Source organism: Vitis riparia, chromosome 12 (assembly GCF_004353265.1).
Source record: "Vitis riparia cultivar Riparia Gloire de Montpellier isolate 1030 chromosome 12, EGFV_Vit.rip_1.0, whole genome shotgun sequence".
Taxonomy (NCBI): Eukaryota; Viridiplantae; Streptophyta; class Magnoliopsida; order Vitales; family Vitaceae; genus Vitis; species Vitis riparia.
Window position 1 is genome coordinate 15,301,685 of NC_048442.1, and position 27,643 is coordinate 15,329,327.

Below are 27,643 nucleotides of genomic sequence, written 5' to 3' on the forward strand. Positions count from 1 at the left end.
GACATTAGAATAAAATCAATCATGTACTACAATAACATGAGTCTATGTTATTCCAAAGGATCAGAATCTTAATTGCTTAAATATGTAGATGTTGACTATCTTTCAGACCCCCACAAAGCTTGATCTCAAATGAGGTATGTATTTATATATGGTGGTATGACAATATCATGTAAATCAATCAAGTAAATAATGGAAACATGCAGACTACCCTCCATAAGAGGTAATGCTACCAAGTTAATAATGTTGCATGCTTTGTACAGATTAAATAATGATACATTAAGGGTGATAGAATTAAGCATATATTGCCTAAGTTTTTTACTTTCATTAACTGCAAAAAAGTGATGAAATTGCTATTCGACGGATAAGATCAAGTGACAATTTAGTAGATCTACTCACAAAGACATTATCAACTGCAATACTTAAGAAGCTCTTTGGAATACGTCGACTCAAAGATCTCTATGCTGTGTTATTAGAGAAAATATAATCATGTCAACATGGGGGGAGCTATTTGATAAGAATATCACTACACTATACTTTTTTTTCCTTTGTCCAGGTTTTGTCCCATTGGGTTTTACTGGCAATGTTTTTAACGAGATAGTTGTAGTAATCCAAAAGAATATTGTACTCTTTTTCCTTCACTAAGATTTTTTCTATAGGGTATTTCCTAATAAGATTTTAATGAAACATATTCTTATGATATCTAAGGGAGAGTGTTATAAAATATGAGATTTTGAACCACTATAGTAACTTGTGGATCATCTTGTGTAACTTCCTATAAAATGGTAGGATTCCTAATGAAATTATATAGACTCTCATGCATTTTATTCTCTCTTTCTTGCTTTCTTCTTTTCACAACAGAACAATAATTTTAGGCACCCATTTATTAGAAGATAAGGGTATATGAATTTTAAGACTATGAATTTTAAGATGGGAGCAAAACGGTGCGTTTTGGTAGATTTACTATCAAAACGGTGCGTTCGACGAGGCTAATGTTGATACTTTCGAATTTCTCGTTGTTTCTCAGTAACCAAACAGAGGGGCACAAGTCACATCCAACTCGTTCACAAAATCTCCGCCACACAAGACCCACCTTTTCCTTTTGAATGAGCCCTAGCCTCAGCCATGTTGCTAGTTCTTCACAGAATGGCCGCTTCTCATTCTCTCTTCGCCTCCTCTCTCAAACTCACTTCGAACCAACTTCTTCATCATTATCGATGTCCGCTAAAGCGTATCGTTTCGATTTCCGGAGGATTCAGTCGGAGCCGAATCAGGGTGCTGCCGCTTTATCACAAGGCCCATGGACTGTCCACTACATCTTCGGCCGTGGCCACTGATTCCACTGATTCTGCGGTTTTGGCTGATGACAAGGGCTTGGGCGAGGCTCCGTCTGAAAAAATTGTTCTTCCCACCAATGAATCGTCTGAGCGTCTCCTGAGGATTCGCCATACGGTAATCTTTTATTTACTTATTTATTTGTTTGTTTTTTTGTCTAGGGATTCTGTTTGGTTGTTGGGAACATGACGGAGAAGAAAAGAAAAAACCTGAAAAGTTAGAGCTTTGTTTGGTGTTGAGGAGAAGTGAAGGTGGAAATTTAATTAAATGGTGGAAAGTGGCTGCTTTGTTAGCTTTTGGGTGGCATTTTGCAGGAGAGGGTGTTGATTTAGCTCATTGTGTGGAAATTATTTGATAATGTTGCTTAAGATAAGTTCTGGAATTTCAATTTTCTGGAATTTGACAATCTTTCCTTTCACTAGGGATTTGCTTGGTTCTTTTTGTGGATTTTGAGGTTTTAGGAAATTAAATTCGACTCCAAATCTATTGGCTTGTAAAGCAATTAGACACTGTAAAGCTCCAATGCCATGCGGTCAACTACAACTTTAGGAGTTGGCCCAACTCAGTGACAAGGAACTTCCGTGGTTTTGTTTTTTTACAATCCAAACAAATTTTATCTTGAAGTCTTAATTTTTTTGGATACTTGAACCAGAGAAAATGTAAAAATCCATCATCAACTTTGCTTAGTAAGTTTTAGTGCTACATATTTTATTTTTGAAATTGAATATTGGTGCATATATGGTCGGTTCTGTTACAGTTTTTTTGGCTGTACTACCAACTTCACAAAATTCACTTGTTTTATGTTTATACATGAATACAGTGTGCACATGTAATGGCTATGGCTGTTCAGAAGCTCTTCCCGGATGCAAAAGTGACAATTGGTCCATGGATAGAAAATGGGTTTTATTATGATTTTGATATGGAGCCTTTGACAGATAAAGATTTGAAGAGGATCAAGAAAGAGATGGTGAGTACAATTTGTTCACAAGTATCATTTATGTCATTTTTTATAGTGTGGAAGGTCGTGAACTTGGAAAAATATTCATTAGCCGGTGGTTTCAGGGTCTGGAATTTATTTGTTACATCATCTGTAGGATCGCATCATTGGTCGAAATTTACCACTGATTAGAGAAGAAGTTTCCAGAGATGAAGCTCAGAGAAGAATAATGGCTGTCAATGAACCTTATAAAATGGAAATTTTGGATAGCATCCAGGAAGATCCCATCACCATCTATCATATTGGTAAGGGGATTAACATCTTTTGCTGTATGTACATTAACCTTGAAGGCACTGTTCAATTTCTCTATTCAATTGCTATGTGGTGGATTCACATCTAATTGCTTATTTACAGCTATACACACACACACAAACACTCATAACACTTAAACCCATGAAGATATGTACTTAAAGGAGGAATCAGAGAGTTGTTCCTTGTTTATGCTAGGTTGTGTAGTCTGAATTTTTGTGTTGCTTCTTTTTCTTTTTCTTTTTTTTTTTCCCTTTTTTGTTAATTTTTTTTTAAATTTTTGGAAAAGTAAATATATAATAAATGCTTTCATCTCTGCATTGTTATTTCACATTGTTTTTGTCTTTATCTGTATTACTTGTTTAATTTCTTCTTAAGGTTCCTTTGGCTAAGTTGATCAAAATATACCTATTTATTATTTTTTATTCTTCACTTGATATTTTATTCTATCACTTTGCAGGTGGTGAATGGTGGGACCTTTGTGCTGGGCCTCATGTTGAATATACTGGAAATATTAACAGGAAAGCTGTTGAACTTGAATCTGTTGCTGGTGCTTACTGGAGAGGGGATGAGAAGAAACAGATGCTGCAGAGAATCTATGGCACAGCATGGGAGAATGAGGAACAATTGAAAGCATATCTTCACTTCAAAGAGGAGGCCAAACGCCGGGATCACAGACGCCTTGGACAAGATCTTGATCTGTTCTCTATACAGGTAGCTCCCTATTGGACTTGTACCAGAATGGTTTGGAGTGAGGATTGATATATCAGTTTTCTTCTTCTTTTCAATTTTATTGTTGGATTGCTCCTTGTCCACTAGTATGAATTCATTCCTTTAATATCTTAGGCTTCTTGATGAAACTTCTGCAGGATGAAGCTGGTGGAGGTCTGGTGTTCTGGCATCCAAAGGGTGCCATTGTTAGGCATATTATAGAAGATTCATGGAAAAAAATACATATAGAACATGACTATGATCTGCTGTATACTCCACATGTTGCTAGGGCTGATTTATGGAAGACCAGTGGCCATTTGGATTTCTACAGAGAGAATATGTATAGTCAGATAACAATTGAGGATGAACTCTATCAACTCCGACCAATGAACTGTCCATACCATATTTTGATTTACAAGAGGAAGCTACACTCCTATCGAGATTTCCCAATCAGGGTTGCAGAGCTGGGAACAGTGTACAGATATGAGCTATCTGGAAGCTTGCATGGCCTTTTTCGTGTAAGAGGTTTCACACAGGTACATTATCTAATCTCAGATGCATGTTTGGAAACTCAGACTATACATTTGGATGTTTTTGGCATTGGGTGTTGTATTCTGGCATGTTCTATAGACACCTTGGGTCATAGACGTTCAGGTTGTGGCCCTGCCTTTGGGTTTTATCATGATTTAATATTAGGAATTCAGCATACTATTGAGTAGATTGTACAGGGCATTATATTCATCACTTAGTCTGTCAATGTGGACATGTTTTTGGGATTTGACCCATCATTCAACTAGTCCTTCTAATGAATAAGAAATTTATCTGGCCCAATTGGTTTGGAAGCAGTGAGTGTTCAATGTAGAAAATATCACTCATGGAGCCTGTGAAGAGGTGGCTTGTAACCCCTTGATGTGTGTTATATGTCCTATATTACAGGGGAGATGCATCTTTGTTTTTTTCTTTTGTTGTCTGCCAAAGTCACAATACCACATGGTCTTTTGGGTAAAACCTTGGGATGACTATTTTTATTTTACATTTCTTGCAGGATGATGCACATATATTTTGCTTAGAAGATCAAATCAAGGATGAAATCCGGGGAGTCCTTGATCTCACTGAAGAAATATTACTACAATTTGGTTTTAGCAAGTATGAGGTGAACCTCTCAACCAGGCCAGAGAAAGCTGTGGGAGCTGATGATATATGGGAAAAAGCAACATCTGCACTTAGAGATGCTTTGGATGATAAAGGGTGGAGCTATCGAATTGATGAAGGTGGTGGTGCCTTTTATGGTCCTAAGATTGATCTCAAGATTGAGGATGCTCTTGGAAGGAAGTGGCAGTGCTCAACTATACAGGCAAGTTATTAATTCAAAGTTGCCCAAACGTTGATCTGGGGTTAACAATTGAATTAGACTGGGAAAGAACTGTCATTTATACATCCCAGTCTCTCTTGTGCAATCCCAAAGTTCTAATGAAGTGTTCAGATCAAGACAGATTGGATCTGTCATTTACAAGGGGAGTTTATGGAATTGATTCAAATTGAATGAATCATATACAAATGTATAATTGACAAATGATTTCTTTTTGCAAATTTATGCAGGTTGATTTCAATTTGCCACAGCGATTTGACATTACATATGTTGACTCAAACTCAGAAAAGCAACGACCCATCATGATCCATAGAGCTGTTCTTGGATCCTTGGAGCGATTCTTTGGAGTCCTCATAGAGCATTATGCTGGGGATTTTCCACTATGGCTTTCTCCAATCCAAGCTCGGGTTTTACCAGTGACGGACACACAGGTATTCTCAGCTTCTATTGTTTTTTTACAAATTTAGTTTCAGACATTTTCCTGAGAACTTGTGGCTATAATCTTTGCTTTGAGTAACAAATTCCATGTGTTTACACAGCTTGAGTATTGCAATGAGGTGACCAACAAACTGAAAGCTAATGGTATTCGGGCTGAAGTTTGTCATGGTGAGCGCCTTCCTAAGCTCATTAGAAATTCTGAGAAGCAGAGAATCCCATTAATGGCAGTTGTGGGCCCCAAAGAAGTTGAAACACAAACAGTTACAGTTAGATCTAGGTTTGGAGGGGAGCTTGGAACCATGATAGTTGAAGATTTTATCAGCAGAACCAAGTCTGCTACAGAAAACAGAACATCATTTTAAAAATGCAAAAAGCTTGTCATCGAATTGGATGGGTATCTGCATGCCAGCAAAACTCCCCATGGTACTTATATTCGAGGATTTGTATACCTGAAATGTTTTCTTATATTTATTCTTGGATTCTTGATTAGTTGTTATCAAGATGAAATCATCTTCTCTTTAGCTTCCAGTACTTTTTGTCAAGATATTTTGTTGAATTTTTTTTGGCTGAAAGTATAAAGTTGATACCATTCTTGTTGCTTCAGTTATGGTGTAATGCGGTTCCCACCTTTATGTTTTCCTATAGTCAGTTTCTTAAGTCTATTTCCGGTACCTATTTCAGTATTATACATGCTTGTAGGATTGAAAAATCTAGTAAGGAGAAATGAAACGTATGATTGAACGACAGCAGCTTGAACCACCTGATTGCCTGCATTAATCACATACCTGCACTTCCCTCAAAATTAGCTTCCTTGAATTAGTTGCCTTGTATCTCATAGATAGAAGCTTCTTCTACAAAAACTTATTGGAACTGATCCAACATGAGGCAGTCAACCTGGGGAGGAGGGAAGGTGGGGGTTGTGGCGTGGCAGTTGGAGGTGGTGGAGGCAGTGTTTGGGGATGGTGGCAGGGTGGGGCAGTCATTGGAAGGGGTGTCAAGGGTTTGAATCTGTAGGGCGGCCCTTTAAAGCCACAAGTTGTAAGTGCTGCACAGTTTCTTGATACCGAAACATCAGAAAGAGTAAATTCTATTAGGTAGGTGAAAAAAGTTGGGGTTCTATTGGATAGGCTCAATGCCCATAAACCACACATACTGCCCATTACTCCATAAAAGATCTTTTTCCCACCTTTATATATTTAAAGTGACCACAAGGCTCATCACATGGCCTTTACCTATTGAACCCGTAGGATAATAGTTGGCTGGCTTGAACCGGTGTTTTTAGGTATAGAGGCTTCCAACATCAAATGCGGACTCATAAAATCCAGAATTAGTACAGCTTGTTCATGACCATTGCGAACACAGTGTCCTTGTCCATCATGATTTCTCAAATTGTAGAGAAATCAAAGACGAAACTACATAAAATTAGGCTGAAGATTTTGTGGAGTTGTGAATCTTCAATTGCACTATAAATGCCTGAAAAGATGAAACTTGATTCAAACACAGATGGGTCCCAAAATGGTCTCAGCAGCTATTTTCTTATTGTTCTGGCAAGCATTGGTCATTCCGATTTCAACGTGAAAAAAATATGGAGCAAAGGCAGATGGGAAGTCAGAGGATTGCCAGGTGAAATGAACGAACCTTATTATTTTTTGAGGTGCAATTTCAACTTCTAACTCTTTGTTATGTTCTGTAAATTTTCCGTGTTCTTAGACAGGCTTTCATGAGTGCCTGGAAAGTGGCATGCACATGCACAGATCCAAGCACAGTTATGGTACCAGGAGGAACCTACGTGGTCGGTCCAGTGCAGTTTCAAGGACCATGCAGGGCTCCCATGGGGTTTCGGGTTCAAGGAACCTTGAAGGCTCCAACAGACCTCAACAGGTTCGAGTTGCAGGATGGTTGGGCCATTTTCCAAGACATTGATAGCTTTGATAATCTCAGGAGGAGGAACATTCGATGGCGAAGGACACACTGTCTGGGGTCAAAACAATTGTGCCAGAACTGGAACTTGCAACCTTCTACTTGTAGTATGTTCTCCATGTCCCAAGCTAATGTAGTTCTGTATTCATGTTTGTTGTTTTGGTCTTGTGTCCGCTTTCTTATCGAATTTTCCATTGTCTTCGATTTTGTGAACAGAACTTATGTTTCACTAAGGTCACCAATTCGATTATTCAACACAACTTCCCTGAACAGCAAGCTGTTTCACATGGACATTTTGAACTGCTGGAACATGACTCTTCAGTATGTCACCATCAATGCAACAGGGGATAGCCTATACACTGATGGAATCCACATGGGCGCTCAACTGGGGTTAATATTTCGGATGAAATCATCAAAACTGGAGATGACTCTGTCTCTATTGGAGATGGTAGCCAACACATCAACGTGGAAAAAGTAACCTGTGGACCTGGACATGGCATCAGTGTTGGGAGCCTTGGGAAGTACCACAATGAAGAACCTGTTGGAGTTACTGTGAAGAACTGCACTCTCATCAACACAATGAATGGCATTAGGGTTAAAACATGGCCGGATTCTCCTACTAGTGTTGCCACTGACTTGCATTTTGAGGATATTATCATGAACAACGTCGGCAATCCTATTCTTATCAATCAAGAGTACTGCCCATATGATCAATGCCAAGCAAAGGTACTAGTCGCCCGATGTAGTAGTAACAAGAAAGGGAAAAAAAAAAAAAATCATCTTATTGATCTGATGATTTCTTGCTTTTAGGTTCCCTGGCAAGTTAAGATCAGCGATGTGAGCTTCCAAGGCATTTGTGGCATGTCTGGAACGCAGGTTGCAGTCAAGCTCGTTTGTAGCAGAGGTGTGCCATGCCAGACTGTAGATATCAGTGACATCAACTTGACATACAAGGGAAAAGAAGGCCCTGAAATATGTGAATGCGCGAATGTGAAGGCCATACTTTCCTGGAAAATTCTCCCTCCTGCTTTTGCCAAGCCTGCGTAATCTCATCTTAAATGCTTAACCAAACACAGCTTGGACTCGATTGGTGAAATATAGTTTTACATCATTATATTTTTTTGTATGGCTTACTATTTGATAAAGAACAGAATAGAACTATAACAATGTGAATTAGCCCTGTGCAAAGATGCTTCACTCCAGTTTATTTTCTCATTTTTGGGCATCCCATAAGAGGCCATTTTCACAAGATTGAGACAACACATTGGCTTTAACTTGATATCAGAAAAAAAAAAAAAATGATGCTCAGAGCCAAGAATTCTAGATTTGGTAATCTTTCAGGATATAATTAATTAATTAATTAATTAAGAACCCTAGAGTTAGAGGGCACAGTATTAAAACAATTTCCTAATGATCAAAGTATATTGTTCAATCCAGGTTTCCTTTGTCTGATGGAAAATCAAAAAAGATTTTGGAGATAAATCTGCTCTTTTTTAAATGGTGATGCATTACAGAGTACCCATCACAAATCTAATGGACCCTGGGCCCTGTTTCTCAAAGGCTTGTGAGATATTGACAAGATTTCCTATATAAATTAGGAAAAATGTTGATGTCTACTCTTCTCTGCAATGAGAGGTTGTGATTGGCTGAGATAAAACCGAAAAAAGGGTTTTGAGGAATGAGAGTTTGCCATGTGAAGGGTAAATAGGAAGGAAGTTGACTCCAATCATCAGGACCCAAAGAACACCATAAAACATGATTAACTAAAATTGGATGTATGTTCTGGTGGTGTTGAGCTTCTCTTGTTACAGTATAAATCGGTTTCAAAAGAATGGGGATTCACCATTGTTGCATACAGATTTTACCAGACAAAGAAGAGGGAAAAGGAAAACGTAGGCATGAAGTTGAATATCGCAGCAATCTCTCTTCTGTTATTGCTAGCATCTGTCGCAGAAGTGTCTGGTGATACATATTTTGATGTTACCAAATATGGTGCCCAGGCTGATGGAAAGACCGATATTAGCCAGGTGAAAGACGATGAGATTATAATGAGGTAATACGATTAATCTATCATGAATCTATGAAAAACTTATTTCTTTGTTGAATGTTTTCCTAGGCCTTACTTACAGCCTGGGAAGCCGCCTGTGCCTCGCCTATTGCAAGTAGAGTTGTGATCCCAGCTGGGATATACGCCTTAGGCCAAGTAACCATTGAAGGCCCTTGCAAGGCTCCTATCAATCTCATTGTCAAAGGCACTGTGAGGGCCCCAGTGGATACCAGCAGGTTCAAACCTCAAGCTGGTTGGGTTGCTTTCCAACACCTTGACCAGTTCACATTGTCCGGCTATGGGGTTTTTGATGGCCAAGGACAATCTGTATGGGGTCAAAAATGTTCCAGATCCAAATATTGCCACCAGCTTCCTATCGTAAGCTCATACATACATAAATATAAACGCTTGTGTGCTTCATATTGTAAGGACACTAACAATATAAGTTTTGGTGTTTCTTTTCTCGTGTTTGGGATATGAAATACAACAGAATCTGAGGTTCAATTTCCTAACCAACAGCATCATAAAGGACATAACTTCAAAGGACAGCAAACAGTTCCATGTAAATGTATTGGGGTGCAGGAACATAACTTTCTTCCAAGTTACAATCACTGCACCAGAAGATAGCCAAAACACAGATGGAATTCACATTGGACGGTCGAGGGGGGTCAATATTACTCATTCAACCATACAAACGGGAGATGACTGTGTCTCCATTGGTGATGGCAGTGAACAAATTGACATCATGAAAGTAAACTGTGGACCTGGCCATGGCATCAGTGTGGGAAGTCTAGGATTGTACAAAAATGAAGCACCTGTGATTGGCATTAGGGTCAAGAACTGCACCCTCTCCGACACCACCAACGGTGTCAGGGTAAAAACATGGCCTTCTTCCCCTCAAGGCACTGCAACTGAAATGCATTTTCATGACATTGTCATGAATAATGTTTCCAATCCTATAATCATAGATCAAGAGTACTGCCCTCATAACCAATGCAACTTACAGGTACTTCAAAGAGGAAATGGAAAATATGACTCAATTAGTACTACATTTCTTCCCCCCACCCCCATTTTTAAAACTTCATTTTCATTGCCTTGTTTTCAGGTTCCATCGCGCGTTAAGCTCAGCAATATTAGCTTCAAGAACATCCGGGGCACAACCTCAACTGAGCTTGCTGTCAATCTTGTTTGTAGCAAGGGAGCGCCATGCCAAAAGGTGGAGCTTGGTAACATCGACTTGAAATACACAGGACCCGAAGGCACTGCCTCTTCCCAATGCAAGAACGTTGAGGCAACTCTATGGGGCACACAACAGCCAAAGACTTGTGCCCAAGCTGCTTAAATCTTCCATCAGATTCTGATCAAATCCAAATAAAGATCGTAGTGCTTCTACTACATATATGGCACCCTCTACATGCCAATTCGCATGCTAGTCGATTGGTGAATATATAACCGATTTTAAGAATGTAACAGTACAACAGAATCTACATAAATTCATGAAACATTTGTTCATATACTATTGAAGCTATGTTCTTGATCTCGTAACAAAAGATGTTTTCACCATTTAATCATTCATTTTACATAGGCATTCATATATGGAAGAGGATTTAGCTACCAACATACACACTGAAGCTTCAATCTAAACCAAGTTCATACCATAAATTTGGTATGTGCTTGGGGTGAGGTGGAGCTGAGAAAAATCTGTACATTACTTTCCTTTCGAATGTGCAAGTATTCCAAAAATCAATTTGAACCGCAAGGATGAAACCAATTTCCATTTCAATTGTAGATGAGAATCTGACTTGGAGTTCTGATTCCAGTAGCAGAAATCTCCGATTTGTGCAAGAGAGAAGTTGGAATTTTGATTTGACAGGGAAAAGGAGGAAAACATATATATTTGGATTTGATTTCTGATCAAGAATCTACTTGAAAATTGATTTGAAACCCGAGTTCCAAATTATTTGTGTTTTAATTTCCAAATTATCTTTACACATTGAACACAACCTTTTAAGACTTCTACACACTTGAAATACATGATCAATATTCCAATCAACTCAAATACATGAGGATAAATGTGGAGTATGTATGTATTGTGAAATTAGAGAACAAAATTAAGGGTCTAGAAATGTGAGGTCACTTGTTCTTTTGTCAGAATTTGATACATGGATTACCTACATTATCCAAAACAAGTATTGTTTCCCATATGTAGTTATTGGATTTTGGAAGGTGGCAGAGATGAGGTGGTTAAATAGTATGATGCCAAGGTATGAACGATGTGGTTAAATAGTCTCCAAGTGGAGTACATTAGGCAGCTGTTTTAATCAATTGTGACGGATCAAAGGAGTCATGTGCATCAATGAAAGATGATTTTGATGTGGTTAACACACAAAGAAATGGAAAGAGAGAGGAAGAAAGAGAGAGAAGAAGAAACGGATTTAAATTTAAATCCGTTCTTCATTACGTTTTTGTTTCTATTTGATTTGAGGGTATATAATTTGGTACGACAAGGGTTATTTATAAGTAGAAAAATTAAGGACGGTTACTTTTACAAAATATGGGTTATTTTATGTACCCCTTTTAATCAAATATTCTCATAAAAATATTATGGGGAAAAGTGCCAAAATGAGGTAAAATGTGTAATTTTCGAACCATTCAGATTACTTTTCTTATGTTGTCCGTTCAGTTATTTCTCTAAGGTTCAACAATCGACTAGAAAACGCATAAGCACGAGGGGGTAGCTGGATATATAGTAGAAGCAGTACAATTTCTTTGGACTTTGAAAGGCTTAATTAGGCACAAGTCCTTGGCAGTTGCGTGCCCAGTAGATTTGGCTTAATGTTTTTACATTGAGACATGGCATGGCCTACCTTTCCATTGTATTTCAAGTTGATGTCACCAAGCTCCGCGTCTTCGCAAGGTACTCCCTGGCTACAAACAAGCTTGACTGCAACCTGAGTTGAGGTAGTGCCCCGGATGTTTCTGAAGCTAACATTGCTGAGCATAAAGCGTGATGGAATCTGGAAACAATGGAAAGTTAATTTCGAGACCGATGAAAATGAAAGGAAAAAGAGGGAAAATAAGAAATAAAAATGGCAATTTTCATTCCCTTTAAAAGTACCTTCAAATTGCATTGGTTATGGGGGCAGTACTCTTGATCTATGATTATGGGATTGCCAACATTATTCATGACAATATCTTCAAAATGCATTTCAGAGGCAGTGCCTTGATGGGAAGCAGGCCATGTCTTCACTCTCACGCCATTCTGGGTGTTAGTAAGGGTGCAGTTCTTGACACTAATGCCAACCACAGGTTCTTCATTGGGGTACTTTCCCAGACTTCCCACGCTGATGCCATGGCCAGGTCCGCAGGTTACTCTTTGCAACAGGAAAGCTGTTGAACTTGAATCCGTTGCTGGTGCTTACTGGAGAGGGGATGAGAAGAAACAGATGCTGCAGAGAATCTATGGCACAGCATGGGAGAATGAGGAACAATTGAAAGCATATCTTCACTTCAAAGAGGAGGCGAAACGCGGGGATCACAGACGCCTTGGACAAGATCTTGATCCGTTCTCTATACAGGTAGCTCCCTATTGGACTTGTACCAGAATGGTTTGGAGTGAGGATTGATAAATCAGTTTTCTTCTTCTTTTCAATTTTATTGTTGGATTGCTCCTTATCCACTAGTATGAATTCATTCCTTTAATATCTTAGGCTTCTTGATGAAACTTCTGCAGGATGAAGCTGGTGGAGGTCTAGTGTTCTGGCATCCAAAGGGTGCCATTGTTAGGCATATTATAGAAGATTCATGGAAAAAAATACATATAGAACATGACTATGATCTGCTGTATACTCCACATGTTGCTAGGGCTGATTTATGGAAGACCAGTGGCCATTTGGATTTCTACAGAGAGAATATGTATAGTCAGATAACAGTTGAGGATGAACTCTATCAACTCCGACCAATGAGCTGTCCATACCATATTTTGATTTACAAGAGGAAGCTACACTCCTATCGAGATTTCCCAACCAGGTTGCAGAGTTGGGAACAGTGTACAGATATGAGCTATCCGGAAGCTTGCATGGCCTTTTTGGTGTGAGAGGTTTCACACAGGTACATTATCTAATCTCATATGCATGTTTGGAAACTCAGACTATACATTTGGATGTTTTTGGCATTGGGTGTTGATTCGTTCCCAATTGGTATCTCAACTGATTCATGTCCTCTCAATGGTCCTGGACAGTGGTGCCATTTGATTCGTGTCCAGCTGGTGTCCCTTGATTGTGGTCCTCAGGGAGTAATCAACAAAATTTATAACCTATTACACCATGTATTAGGATAGCCTTAGCTAGCATAGCATAGTGGCTCTAGGGTCGTTCACTGGGATGAGTTTTTACTTCGCAATTGATATCAATTCAAAGCTGAATTGATGATTTTCTCATTTCAAGGTTAGCTCTAAAAGAAAACATAAAGATGTATGAAAAGGTTGGCTTTTAAGTGAAACCAAAAATAGTAGTAACTGATTTTAATTATAAAGAAAAATGTTTCTTGGAGTTTAGATCACTAGGTTCAGGTTCCTTGTATAAAAAGGAGAGTTCCGATCACTTGTTTCTTTTCCTCGCATTAGAGAATTAACATATAGTTAATTCTCTAACCGGTGTGGTACAGATGCTTCCCCTTAATGGGTTCAAACACTAAATCCCTCTCACTAATGCACCTTGCAATGGCTCGTGCCTCTCACCAAACATTTGCCATTCAAGGTGATCTTTAACCTTGGATTACCCGTCACAAGCTCGCAAGAGATAACTAATGGATGTCTCCTTGGAGTCCAAAAGCTTACCAAGTGTTGGCTATTCTAGAAAATCCTACATTCAAACCACCTTCCAAAGGCTCGCAAGAGATAAACAAGTGCATCTCAATGGATGGAGATCACTTGCCTTACCAAGTGTTGGCCCAGGTGAGTTAAAGGCGTTTTAAGTTAACTAAAAAGATAAAAACCATTAACAGGTCACACTTTCTCTTCATTAAAAACTAAAACAACAAAACTTCCAATTTATGCATGAGGAAACTTACCCGGCTTTCTTCACTCCAAGAGACGAAGAGCCTAGACTCTCATCATCTGAGGAAAAATCCCCAGAGTTTGATTGGCTAGAAATAAAAAGAACGAGATAACAAAAATATATAGGAAAAATAGAGCAAGTGCTCTGTTCGTCGATTTCATATATATTATCTATATATTCTCTTTACATTGGTTCAAAGATATATATAGAGAAGATATTTTCTAAGAAATATCCCAATAATATCTTTGACTGATTACAAGGAGAAAATAGAAATTTACACAAAATATCTTGAAAGAAAAAATCTAACTTAGTCGGTGGCAAATATCGGGAAGCTTTAGGAGAACACTGCGGCACTGTGCAAAATCCGGGTAATCTGAAATGTCGGCTGCGGATGCTCTCCAGGTGAACGCTATCAGAGGATCCGGATATGTATATCTGGAGAATTTGAAATGCCTCCTTTCCCATCCGGCGTCAGGGGATCCGGATGTGAAATATTCGATCAAAGGATCTGGACATGTCTGACCGGACATAATTCCGGATGAGATATCCGGCCGTCGCAAGGGGGATTGTCTGCGTGTGTAAGGTGTAGGGACCCATCCAGATTCCCCTAAGAGGACAAGCGTCGCCATGCTATCCGGCACTTGTGAACATCACACTCTGGATGATAGCATATCCTATCCGGATATGTTGTCCGGATCATTGACTACAGTGAGCAAGCCTTATTACAACCCACGTTCCGCCACTCTCCAATGGTGTGTCCGGACGCCCTGTCCGGACATCTTTGCCATGGATTCCAAAGAACTCTCCTCAATCTCGGATTGCTTTAGTGATCAAAAAGCTATCAAAACACCAAAACTTAACACAATTTGATTAGAATTGATTGCAAGGGTCCTTAATATGTTAATTGGGTTAAAAGGTGATAACTACTACTCAAAAGTATTTATAAGAGTTAATTACAAGCTATGAAATAACACTTTTTGAGTAGTAATCAGGTGTTGTATTCTGGCATGTTCTATAGACGCCTTTGGTCATAGACGTTCAGGTTGTGGCCCTGCCTTTGGGTTTTATCATGATTTAATATTAGGAATTCAGCATACTATTGAGTAGATTGTACAGGGCATTATATCCATCACTTAGTCCGTCAATGTGGACATGTTTTTGGGATTTGACCCATCATTCAACTAGTCCTTCTAATGCATAAGAAATTTATCTGGCCCAATTGGTTTGGAAGCAGTGAGTGTTCAATGTAGAAAATATCACTCATGGAGCCTGTGAAGAGGTGGCTTGTAACCCCTTGATGTGTGTTATATGTCCTATACAACAGGGGAGATGCATCTTTGTTTTTTTCTTTTGTTGTCTGCCAAAGTCATAATACCACATGGTCTTTTGGGTAAAACCTTGGGATGACTATTTTTATTTTACATTTCTTGCAGGATGATGCACATATATTTTGCTTAGAAGATCAAATCAAGGATGAAATCCGGGGAGTCCTTGATCTCACTGAAGAAATATTACTACAATTTGGTTTTAGCAAGTATGAGGTGAACCTTTCAACCAGGCCAGAGAAAGCTGTGGGAGCTGATGATATATGGGAAAAAGCAATATCTGCACTTAGAGATGCTTTGGATGATAAGGGGTGGAGCTATCGAATTGATGAAGGTGGTGGTGCCTTTTATGGTCCTAAGATTGATCTCAAGATTGAAGATGCTCTTGGAAGGAAGTGGCAGTGCTCAACTATACCGGCAAGTTATTAATTCAAAGTTGCCCAAATATCGATCTGGGGTTAACAATTGAATTAGACTGGGAAAGAACTGTCATTTATACATCCCAGTCTCTCTTGTGCAATCCCAAAGTTCTAATGAAGTGTTCAGATCAAGACAGATTGGATTTGTCATTTACAAGGGGAGTTTATGGAATTGATTCAAATTGAATGAATCATATACAAATGTATAATTAACAATTGATTTCTTTTTGCAAATTTATACAGGTTGATTTTCCACTATGGCTTCCTCCAATCCAAGCTCGGGTTTTGCCAGTGACGGACACACATGTATACTAAGCTTCTATTGTTTTTTTACAAATTTAGTTTCAGACATTTTCCTGAGAACTTGTGGCTGTAATATTTGCTTTAAGTAACAAATTCCATGTGTTTACACAACTTGAGTATTGCAATGAGGTGACCAACAACTGAAAGCTAATGGGATTCAGGTTGAAGTTTGCAATGGCGAGCGCTTTCCTATGCTCATTAGAAATTCTGAGAAGCAGAGAACACCATTAATGGCAGTTGTGGGCCCCAAAGAAGTTGAAACATAAATAGTTACAATTAGATCTAGGTTTGGCGGGAAGCTTGGAACCATGATAGTTTTTTTCGGTTTTAAGGGTATGGAAACAATGGATTATCCCAAAAGACAAACAAAGAATAAAATGAATAACAAGAAAAACTTATTAGCTGAGGTATGAAAAACACTGTCTTTAAAATAGATCCACCCTACTCGAAGACGAACTCGGTGCACTAGGGTACCAGTGGTTTACCTCCAAGATTTAATAATCAGATCTCACCTTGAGTGCACTTTGTAAGCGAGACGTGTACAACTCGGGTTCTGAAAAATTCCTCCAGATAAATGTATGAAAGACTCTCTGAAAAACTCTCTGAAAAGTTCGTATTCATATTTAGAGAGCGAGGGGTGATCTACTTTTATAGGCTACTAACACAGTCCCAATGAGACTCTACTTGTAATCAGAATATGACTCAAAGTGAACGAGATTTTACTTATAAGTGGAACGAGACTCCACTAGTACAATCCCAATAGGAATCTTCCTAAAAAATAAAATACTAATAGAATAAGATAAAATAAAATAAAATAAAAATAAAAATTATTTTTTAAGTTTTTGTAAAAATTAGCCAAATTCGTTAATACACTTTTTTAGATTTATAGCCTTCCTACAATCCCCCATAGAGTGTAGATGTGAATTAAAAAAAAATGGAGGAAAAAAAAAATCCAATGCATCAGTACTAGTGCCCAAAGGCTATGAACCAGTCTTAGGACAAATAAGTATTGAATCACAAAACACGGTGAAAATAAATTTATATGAACTAGTGTTTCTTGATGGAACTCAAGAAACTTTTATCCACATTGGTTTTCTCAACTTCACTACCAGCTATACAAAACGGGTTGGCACAAATAGGCCATGCGCCCTACTTGAATATTCATGAGAGCTCTAGAGAATCTACCTAAGTTCTCATAGGTAGGAAGCGGCCCCACTTCCACTCTCACATAGGTGAATCCATCAAGTATGTTATGCATTTAAACATACAATCCATAAGGAATATGGTATTCATTAAGAGTAAACACTCAACCTTAATCAATGCAGAATACGCTCTATCTACACCATAAGGATAGACTCTCATACAATTAAAGTTGATAGAGCACCTCAAGTCAACAAGTGATTTGTTATTACCCATATGAACCTACTTCATGGAGTTTCCATTCTAATAGGTTGGGTTGCCACCACTCTTGACTTTTGTAATAGGCATAAGCCCCATCCTTCTCGATGTTTCTTCCACTAGTTTCTTATTTAGTGGTTTGGTAAAAGGATTGGCCCAATTCAACTCCGACCTCACAAATTCTAGGGATATAACCCCTGTTTCAAGCAATTGCCACATAATATTGTGTCTTAGGTGTATATGCCTGTTTTTCCTATTAAATATTTTACTCTTAGCCTTAGCAATTGTGACTTGGCTATCACAACGCATAGACACAGACGGCGCTGGTCTCGTCCATAAAGGGACATCTGCTAAGAGGTTTCTAAGCCACTCAGCCTTAGAACTTGTCTTTTCTAAGGCAATAAAAACAACTTCCATAGTATACCGAGTAATGCAAGTTTGCTTGACAAGCTTCCAAGAAATTGCACTTCCACCAAGGATGAAAACATATCCACTTGTGGGTTTCATCTCATCAAAATATGAGATCCAATTTGCATCACTAAATCCTTCAAGGACACTTGAAAATCCACTAAAGCACAAACCATAGTTAATGGTGCCTCTCAAATACCTAAGGACTCTACGAACAACAGTCCAATGGTCCCAATTAGGACTTTGGGTGTACCGACTCAATCTACCTATTGCATAAGCAATGTCAGGCCTGATACATTTCATTAGTACATTAGGCTCCCTATGATTTGAGCATACTCTATTTGGGCAATACTATGTTCTCTATTTTTCTTTAATTGTGAGTTGAGATCATAAGGAGTTGACATTGGTTTATAATCAAAGTGTTCAAACTTCCTTAAGATCTTTTCAACATGGTGCTCTTGAGAAAGTTTAAGCACATTAGGTGTTATAGTTATTTTAATTCCTAGAATCACTTCTGCCTTTCCTAAGTCTTTCATATCAAACTTAAAACTTAGGAATTTCTTGGTCTCACACACAACCTCTAGGCTAGTTCCAAAGATTAGCATGTCATCAACATAAAGGCAGATGACTACACATGTGTTATCTTCATACTTGCTGTAGATATACTTATCAGCATCATTCATGGAATATCCATTAGTTACTAACACATGATCAAACTTGTTGTGCCACTGTTTGGGAGTTTGTTTTAACCCATATAGTGATTTAATAAACTTACACACCTTTTTCTCCTTTCTTGGAACTACACAACCCTCAGGTTATTCCATATAAATTTCCTTTTCCAAATCTCCATTCAAGAATGCAGTCAACATCCATTTGGTGTATCACCAAATTATGAATGGAAGCTAGAGCCATCAATACTCTAATTGATGCTATTCTAGTCACAAGGGCAAAAGTGTCAAAGTAATCTACATCACTCCTTTGTTTAAAGCCTTTGGCAACTAAACGAGCTTTATAGTTCTCTATGGACCCATCTTGTTTTAACTTTCTTTTAAAGATTCACTTACAACCAGTAGTCTTTACACCAGGAGGTAAATCTACTAACTCCCATGTATGGTTATACATGATTGATTCAATTTCACTGTTAATGGCCTCCTTCTAGAATTGTGCATTAGGAGAAGTTAAAGCTTATTTGTGGGATCTAGGGTCCTCATCTAATAGAAAGGTGTAGAAACATTTCCAAGGTTTGTTTCTTTCCTATCTTTTTTACTCATTCTAGGTTCAAATTTAGAAGGTTCAATAGACTTGTCTTTACTTGTTTTCTTAACTTGTTGTTCACTATTTAGTTTCATAGGAAAGATGTTTTCAAAGAAACCTGCATTCTTTGTTTCTAATATAGTATTGATAGCTACAAGAATGTTTTCTGACTTACTAATAAGAAACCTATATGCTGCACTATTCTCAGCATAGCCGATGAACATTGCATCAACGGTTTTAGGATCTAGTTTTCGTTTTTTAGGTTTAGGGAAAAGAACTTTAGCTAAACACCCTCACACTTTCAGGTATGCTATATTAGGTGCATAACCTTTCCACAATTCATAAGGAGTTTTACCAGTTTTATTGTAAGGTATTCTATTTTGAATATGACATGCGGATAGGATAGCTTCTCTCCATAAGTTTAAGGGTGCTTTTGAAATTACCAACATTGAATTCATAATTTCTTTTAAGGTCTTATTTTTCCTTTTTGCTACTCCATTAGACTCAGGGGAATAAGGAGGAATAGTTTCGTGAATGATCCCATGATCTTCACAAAAAGAATTAAAGGGGTTGGACTCATAGTCTCCTCCCCTATCAGTTCTAAGCCTTTTAATTTTCTTACTTAATTGATTTTCCACTTCATTTTTGTACTTGATGAAAGCATCTCTTGCTTCATATTTGTTTCTCAAAAGATATACCCTTGTATACCTTGAGTAGTCATCTATGAAATTTATGTAAAATCGTTTACCACCTCTAGTCATTATATTTTTTAGGTCTCCTAAGTCATTGTGTATTAAACTTAGTAAATCTGATTCTCTTTCAACTGATTTTCAAGATTTTTTTTGTGGTTTTAGATTCTACACAAGATTCACATTTTCCATGGTTTTCTAAAGACAGTTTAGAGATTAAACTCAATTCAACCATTTTATTCATATATGAAAAGTTCACATGTCTTAGTCTACCATGCCAAGTATCATAAGAATCAACTATGTAAGTAGAAGAAGAAGATGCATTATTATTGATAATATCAGAAACATTCAACATAAATAAACCCTGATTACAATAGCCCTTCCTCACAAATGCATCATTCTTTGTTAAAACTATTTTATCAGAGTCAAACAAGATCCTCACTTCTACTTTCCCAAGCAGAGATACTAACACCAAGTTCCAACGGATATTTGGGACATGAAGAACATCACTGAGGGCAAGCACTTTTCTAGAGGTTAGCTTGATGAGAACTTTTCCTTTGCCAATCACTAGAGTAGATCTAGAATCACCCAAGACCACATGTTCCTCTCATTTTTTTTATAGTGGTATAGGAAGTAAATGCACTTCTATTCCCACAAATGTGCCTGGTAGCCCCAGAGTCTACCACCTAGTCCTTCATATTGGTGACCATGCTCACCTCAGAGGAGATTACTACTATGATCACCTCTCCCTCTGCTAGATTTTCCTTTGAATTGGACTTCTTAGTTTTCTTCCTATGGTGACATTGAGCTGTATGGTGTCCAGGCTTGCCATAGACAAAGCATTTACCCTGTTTTTTAATAGTTAAGTTTTGGACCTTATTTGATGCATTGCGCTTGATCCTAGAGTTTTGCTTTCTGGTCGTATTGTTTTTGGGTTTAGGTTTTTCTTATACTACATTAGTTTTAGAAGACAATTCCTTAGCTTTCTCAACATTGTCCCTATTTCGGTTTCGTTCCTCAATCCTAATATGGATTATGACATCCTCTAAGGACATTTGTTTCCTTTTATGTTTCATGTTATTTTTGTAGTCTTTCCAAGACTCTGGAAGAGTCTCTACTAAATAACCAACCATAAAAGATTCGGGTAATTTAATGTCTTCAATAGCTAAGTCATTAATCAACAAGTGGTAGTCATGGATTTGAGATGATATATCTCTATACTTGATCATTTGAAAATTTCTAAAATTCCTTATGGAATATTTATGAGTTCTTTCATATTCCAAAATATGTTTTTTATTCATTGCATCCCAAATTTCTTTTGCAACTTTAAATTGATAATAAATATAAAAAATTTCATTAGAAAGGGTACTCAGAATAACATGCCTAACTTGTTTATTTCCAGTTTCCCAGGTTGGTAATAGATGAGAACCATCTTCTGGTTTTAGGTCAGTCAAAATGTGTCCCAAGTTCACTACATCAATTGTAAAGAAAACCTTTTCCTGCCATCTCTTAAAGAATGTCCTGTTGAAGGGATCAATTTTAGAGGTGTCAGGACAGGTGTGAACTAGGAAGCTTCCATTTGGAAATATTTCAAGATTGTTGGTTTTAAGGGTATGGAAACAAATGACTAGTCCAAAAGACACAAACAAAGAACAAAATGAATAAGAAGAAAAACTTATCGACTGAGGTGTGACAAGCACTATCCTTGAAATAGATCCACCCTCCTTGAAAGTGAACTCGGTGCACTAGGGTACCAGTGGTCTACCTCCAGGATTCAACAATCAGATCTTGCCTTGGGTGTACTCTGTAAGTGAGACGTGTATAGGTCAGGTTCTGAAAAATTCCTCCAGATAGATATATGAAAGGCTCTCTAAAAAAATCTCTGAAAAATTCGTATTCATATTCATATTTAGAGAGTGATGGGTGACCTGCTTTTATAGGCCACTAACATAGTCCCAATGGGACTATACTTGTAATCAGAACAAGACTCAAAGTGAACAGGATTCTACTTATAAGTGGAATAGGACTCCACTATCACAATCCCAATAGGACTCTTCCTAAAAAATAAAAGACTAATAGAACAAAATAAAATAAAATAAAAATAAAAATTATTTTGAATTTTTGTAAAAATTACCCCAATTCACTAAAACACTTTTTCAGATTTACACTCTTCCTACAAGTTGAAGATTTTATCAGTAGAACCAAGTCTGCTACATAAAATAGAACATCATTTTAAAAATGCAAAATGCTTGTCATCGAATTGGATGGGTATATGCGTGCCAGCAAAACTCCCCATGGTACTTATATTTGAGGATTTGTATACTTGGAATGTTTTCTTATATTTATTCTTGGATTCTTGAGTAGTTGTAATCAAGGTGAAATCATCTTCTCTTTAGCTTCCAGTACTTTTTGTCAAGATATTTGTAGACCCTCCATTTTGTTCCTTTAGGACATGTCTTTAAGTTCACTTCTAGTGCTCCATAGTAGTTCCTTGGTGGCCCATTGCTACTCATACTACTTTCCTTTTTTTTTTAGCCACTTTGGAGACTTTGGTTGAGGGATTTATCTAACCCCATTGTGACTCTTAGCAGCTTTAATTTAGACTTAGGATTTTCCTTCATTTTTAGGATATCTTTTAAGTGCACTTTTAGGATAGCACACTTAGGCATGTTTAGGTCACTTAGACAATGTCCTGATCACTTTAGGTCACTTAGACATTGTCCTGAACCACCTAGGCCCAGTAAGACACATTAGACCTACCTAGGTCACTTAGGCCCACTTAGGCACACTTGACCCATTAAGTACACCTTAGGTCTATCTAGGTTCACTTAGACTCATTTAGGCTACTTAGACCCATTTGGACACCGCTAGGCCCCTTAAGACTCATTAGGCCCATCCAGGTCACTTAGGCCAACTTAGGCCCACTTGTCCCATTAGACATTTTTAGCATGACTTGTATGACTTGCATGGTTGCATGGCTTGTGTGGCTCAATTTTTATTATTTGTTTATTTTTATTTTTATCAATCACTTGTTTATTTTTATTTGTTATCTTCATTTTTATATTATTTTTCTTATTTTTCATTAACTTATTTATTTATAATTGTTTTATCATTTTCTAATTTATTTACTTATTTATTTATTCATTCGATTATTTAATTTAATAAATTTCATTCTTTTGCAAGGAAACTTACCATGGGAGTTTAAAGAATGTGGGATTGTCATAGGAAGATGTTTTGGGGGAGTTTAAAATTTTGAGGATTTGTTTTGGTGCGAAAGATATGGAGATGGCATACGAGTGTAAGGAAAGTGAGACTCTCCATGGAAGGCGTTTTTGGGAAGTTTGAAATTTTAAGGATTGGTTTTGATAAGGAAAATATGAATATTGAGGGGATTCTTAGGAGAGGAAGACACAGTTTGAGAGGGATTTTTGAAGACTCATGGCTTTGAGAGGGCTCTTGAGGAAAAATCCATGGCTACTTGCGATTTATATATATATAAAAGGATTTGAAGCAGGGTGGACTTTGGATTGAAGGTTGGAAAGAGGAATCTTGTTTTGGGAAGAGTCTTCATTAAGAGAGGTAAGATTATGGCTTCAAGAATGAATCCGGGCTGCATATAGAAAGTGGGCAATTCACGGCTGAAGGAAACACATTCGAGAGCATATGAAAAGAAGATTAGAGGGGATTTTGGATGGTGGGCATCTTGGTTGATATGTGGACTGGATGCATTGGGAGAGCATGACGCATCACCGAGGCTGCAAATTTCTTGGGATGACTGCAACTCATGCAAAAGAGGAATTCCTCTCCCACATAGACGACTCAGTGAAATTGGAAGAGCATCACACACTCCCATTGTTAACAAGAACATGCACCAGATTGAGAGGCACCACGACAATCGCATAAGGAGAGCACAACACACACAAATTTTTTGAAGAAAAAAAACAGCACACATTCCCAGATTTTAGGGGATGTTCAACCACACCACTACTTTTTCTTAGGGGCCCACACGTTCTCCACCATGCACCATGAGAGGCATTAATTGATGGGGCATCAAAGTTGATCACTTAGAGCCACCAAAATTTTTTAAGACTTTGTGGGCTGTAATTTTGGAGAGCACACACAACTGCATATTTGGAAGACGCAACAAGCTGCTATGGCAAGATGCACGAGTGTGAGATCTTTTTTCTCCATCACACATGGGATCGGTGGCTACTTTGAGAGCATAAAGGGATATAGAGCTGCACCAATTTGGATTCTCTCTAAGGAACATGCACAACCCACATAAAAGAACAATCGCACCACTCACACCAACACGACTGCATATATATTCATGGAAGATCAATTTTCTTTTTAGGGATGGGAAGATTGGAGAAAGAAGGAAAAATGGGAGAAAACAGGGATGGGGGAGACTCACGAATTTTGGGAGAGAGGATTTTCTCCATGGTTGAAAAGACGGGAAAACAAAGGCCATGCACAAATTTTTTTTTTCCAAAGATTAAAGGCAGGCTACCACTTTGTCATGAAAGAAGAGGCTCCCACTTCGTCTTCAAAAGGGAGAGATCCTGATTTCTGAAGATACATGATGCACAGGCTAGATCAGAACGGGCACATACAGCCAGCCGGAGCAGCAAAGATTTTGAGGATGATACATAAAAACTGAGACGAGACACACCATGCATTGTGGAGAAGACAAAGCCACCAAGCAGTTGCCTTTCTCCATAAAATCTTCACTCACTCACTCATAGAGCAGCTATATTCTCCATATAAGGACAACACACATTCACCATTGAGAAGGCCACAATCCACACATTTTAAGAGTCTTCACCACGTACCATCGGAGAGATATTTTCTCCAAAGCACCGACACGCAACAACCTGAAAAGGGAGAGAGTCCATCTTGGGAAGAATACCACATACACAAGCTGCCACTTGGAAAGACTCTCCAGGCACACCCCAAGGATGAGAGGCTAGCCGCATGGCCCATAATTTTAGGATCTCCATGTTGGCTGCATCGTTGAGAAACAGCCTACCGCATCATGAAAAAGATAGGAAGCACACACAACCACCGATTCCAAGAAGGTGGCAGCCCATTGCACTTTGCCAAAGATCATCACACACACTCTCATAAGGGATCCCACAAAGAGATAACATATAAGAAGAAACAATCCATCCAATGTCCACATACAATCAGTCCACAGGTCGTTAGAAAAGGTAAGTTAAATCTTATATATTTTTCTGTTGATTCATTACTTTGTATTAAAAAATTAGGATTTTGTTTAGTGTAATTTTGGTTCATTATTTTGGGTTAAAAAGTTGGAATTTTATTTACCTTCGTTTCGTTTCATTGTTTTAGATTAAAATCTTAGAATCTTGTTTAGTTTTGATTCTTTGTTTTAGTTTAAGAAATTAGAGATTTTCTTAGATTGACTTTGGTAGTTTTGATTATTTGTTTTAGTTTTAAAAGTCAGAATTTTGTTTAGTTTATATGTTTTCATAATTTTAGTTTATTAATATAATGGATTCCATGTGATAAAGTTCATGTTTTAATTTTTGTTTTGACTAAGTTTTGATCCATCTTATTTAGTCTATTTTGATTCACCCCTTTTAGTTCATGAGCTTTTAGAATTTAAGTTGATTAGTTTAATTGGTTCCATGTCTTTATTCATATCTTTTAAGTATATCAATTTTCATTCTCGGTTAATCATTAGTTTAGACTGTGTTTTTCTAAAATTTTGATTAATTAGCTTAATTGATCTTATTTTAGTTCTTGATTGCTCATCTCAGTATGTGCTTGATTGATCCTTGTTAATTCTTGATTAATATCTTGTTAGTTTTGTCTTATCTAAGGTCATTTTATTTATTCCTTTGTTGATTGTTTGTTAAATTTGACTTTTAGAGGTCATTAGAAAATAATGAAGATTGACCTCCATTCTCACCACTTTAGTTTGCTTGGTTGTAAAAAATTTCACTTTGTGATTTTGTTTTCTTTTGTGTAGCTCGGTATTTTTGTTTCTTATGTTTTTTTTGTTTTCAAATTATTTTTTTTAAAAATAAAATACTTTTCTCAAAAGATCCTTTTGAAAATCTATTTTAAAAAAATTCATTTAGAGTCCTTAGAATCAAAATCTCATTTTCTTAAATAATATGCAACCATGTTTTGATCGGTTCGCATCTTTCTCAGTTTTCAATACAAATTTTGGTTTTGACTAAGACATGAATCCAAGCTTGTGGTCCCAAATAAATGGGATAATTCTAGGCTAGATTTGTGTATATCAATTGGGGAATTGGTAGAACCCCTACATAAAATCATTTTTTCAAAACTCTTCCTTGTTGCCATTTTCTTTCTAGTATGCATTTTCACTATTTTCGACTAAGTTTCTTGATTTTCTCGATTTTCAACAAGCATGAACAAAGCTTCATAATTCCAAACAATGGAATTCACTGAACCAATTCATGCAAAAACAATTAGGGCTTTGGTGGGGGCCTAACATCCATGAATTTTTTTTCAATATTTTTGTTTGATATTTGATTGATTGCACTTCCTCTTTGTGAATACATGAGATGATTTTACACCTGTTATTGAGCTAACCTTGTTCCTCATTTTAGCACTCAGCTCGCTGTCCAGGTATGCTCTCCAATACCCCATTTTCAAAATTCCATGAATATCCATGACTTTGTGTATTATGCCCTTGTTTGATGTCATGCTTGATTGCCTTGATATACGTTTGATCGTTTGGTCATCTTTGATAAAAATGCATATTGTGTACTATATTTCTATACTAACTTTGATGTTTTATGATAGTGCTTGGGAAACAGTCTAGGTACACACTTTGACTCTCTTTTATGATCATGATCTAACTTTCTAGCTTAGCATGATAATTCTAAATTCACCTTAGTCTATCTAGGTACCTTGAATCAATCAATCAATTGTCACATTTCCCTCAACTTAGTCATTAAAGACCTCTTTAGGGCATAGAGGGGTGCTACCTCTTAAAGGTACCTTCCCAATAGGTAACCTGATCTCCAAACCAAGACTTGGGTTTTCAAAGACACGCTTTTCCAAAACTAAGGAGTCACTTCTTTAAGACTTTCTTTCTTATATTATTTTGCCTTTAAAATAAATTAAAATAAGTGGTGACTCCAATTTTTCCAAAACTAATTTTTCAACAATAAAAATGAGTCTCACCAATTGAGTAGGGACGCACGTGAAAAATGTGGGTCCACAATATTTTGTTGAATTTTTCTTTGGCTAAAAGTATAAAGTTGATACCATTCTTGTCGCTTCTCTTATGGTGTAATGCGATTCCCACCTTTATGTTTTCCTATAGTCAGTTTCTTATGTCTATTTCCGGTACCTATTTGGGTATTATACATGCTTGTAGGATTTAAAAATCTAGTAAGGAGAAATGAAACGTATGATTGAAAGACAGCAGCTTGAACCACCTGATTGCCTGCATTAATCACATACCTGCACTTCCCTCAAAATTAGCTTCCTTGAATTAGTTGCCTTGTATCTCATAGACTGAAGCTTCTTCCACAAAAACTTATTGGAACTGATCCAACATGAGGCAGTCAATCTGGGGAGGAGGGAAGGTGGGGGTTGTGGCGTGGCAGTTGGAGGTGGTGGAGGCAGTGTTTGGGGATGGTGGAAGGGTGGGGCAGTCATTGGAAGGGGTTAAGTTTGGTGGAAGGGGTGTCAAGGGTTTGAATCTATAGGGCTGCCCTTTA

At 37.6% G+C, this 27,643-nt stretch overlaps 3 protein-coding genes and 1 pseudogene across 4 annotated transcripts; all 4 read left to right on the forward strand.

Moving 5' to 3' along the window:
- The first annotated feature begins 1,023 nt into the window (after positions 1–1,023).
- Positions 1,024–6,672, forward strand: LOC117926590 (threonine--tRNA ligase, chloroplastic/mitochondrial 2). Of its 2 annotated transcripts, XR_004653176.1 has the most exons (9): positions 1,024–1,449; positions 2,153–2,299; positions 2,427–2,574; positions 3,039–3,292; positions 3,448–3,825; positions 4,335–4,643; positions 4,889–5,089; positions 5,198–5,519; positions 6,600–6,672. XR_004653176.1 is itself a non-coding variant. In XM_034845743.1 (8 exons), exons 1-8 carry the CDS (start codon positions 1,123–1,125, stop codon positions 5,456–5,458), a joined length of 2,025 nt encoding a protein of 674 aa, XP_034701634.1. In that variant the 5' UTR covers positions 1,025–1,122; the 3' UTR covers positions 5,459–5,699. The 2 variants fall into 2 exon arrangements, 1 of the variants encoding a protein (XP_034701634.1); XM_034845743.1 differs by lacking the exon at positions 6,600–6,672 and having other exon boundaries at positions 1,025–1,449; positions 5,198–5,699.
- On the forward strand, positions 6,638–8,231 carry LOC117926591 (annotated as a pseudogene).
- A 566-nt stretch (positions 8,232–8,797) lies between these two features.
- Positions 8,798–10,561, forward strand: LOC117926007 (exopolygalacturonase-like; the record flags this gene model as incomplete). Its single annotated transcript, XM_034845100.1, has 4 exons — positions 8,798–9,043; positions 9,133–9,441; positions 9,554–10,069; positions 10,169–10,561. Coding segments are annotated over 4 exons (1,308 nt in total), but the record flags the coding sequence as incomplete, so codon positions are not given.
- Positions 10,562–12,359: 1,798 nt separating this feature from the next.
- Positions 12,360–27,631, forward strand: LOC117926008 (threonine--tRNA ligase, chloroplastic/mitochondrial 2-like). The gene is made up of 5 exons (XM_034845101.1): positions 12,360–12,641; positions 12,797–12,978; positions 15,652–15,862; positions 16,108–16,170; positions 27,488–27,631. Exons 1-5 carry the CDS (start codon positions 12,360–12,362, stop codon positions 27,629–27,631), a joined length of 882 nt encoding a protein of 293 aa, XP_034700992.1.
- Positions 27,632–27,643: the final 12 nt, after the last annotated feature.

Coding starts and splice junctions, on each gene's coding strand:
- LOC117926590 (XM_034845743.1), top strand. CDS start 1,123: ATGTTGCTAGTTCTTCACAGAATGGCCGCTTCTCATTCTCTCTTCGCC. Junction 2,575..3,038: donor CATCACCATCTATCATATTG/GTAAGGGGATTA, acceptor ATCACTTTGCAG/GTGGTGAATGGTGGGACCTT. Junction 3,826..4,334: donor GTGTAAGAGGTTTCACACAG/GTACATTATCTA, acceptor CATTTCTTGCAG/GATGATGCACATATATTTTG.
- LOC117926008 (XM_034845101.1), top strand. CDS start 12,360: ATGCCAACCACAGGTTCTTCATTGGGGTACTTTCCCAGACTTCCCACG. Junction 12,979..15,651: donor GATTTCTACAGAGAGAATAT/GTATAGTCAGAT, acceptor ATTTGGTTTTAG/CAAGTATGAGGTGAACCTTT. Junction 16,171..27,487: donor TGCCAGTGACGGACACACAT/GTATACTAAGCT, acceptor AACATGAGGCAG/TCAATCTGGGGAGGAGGGAA.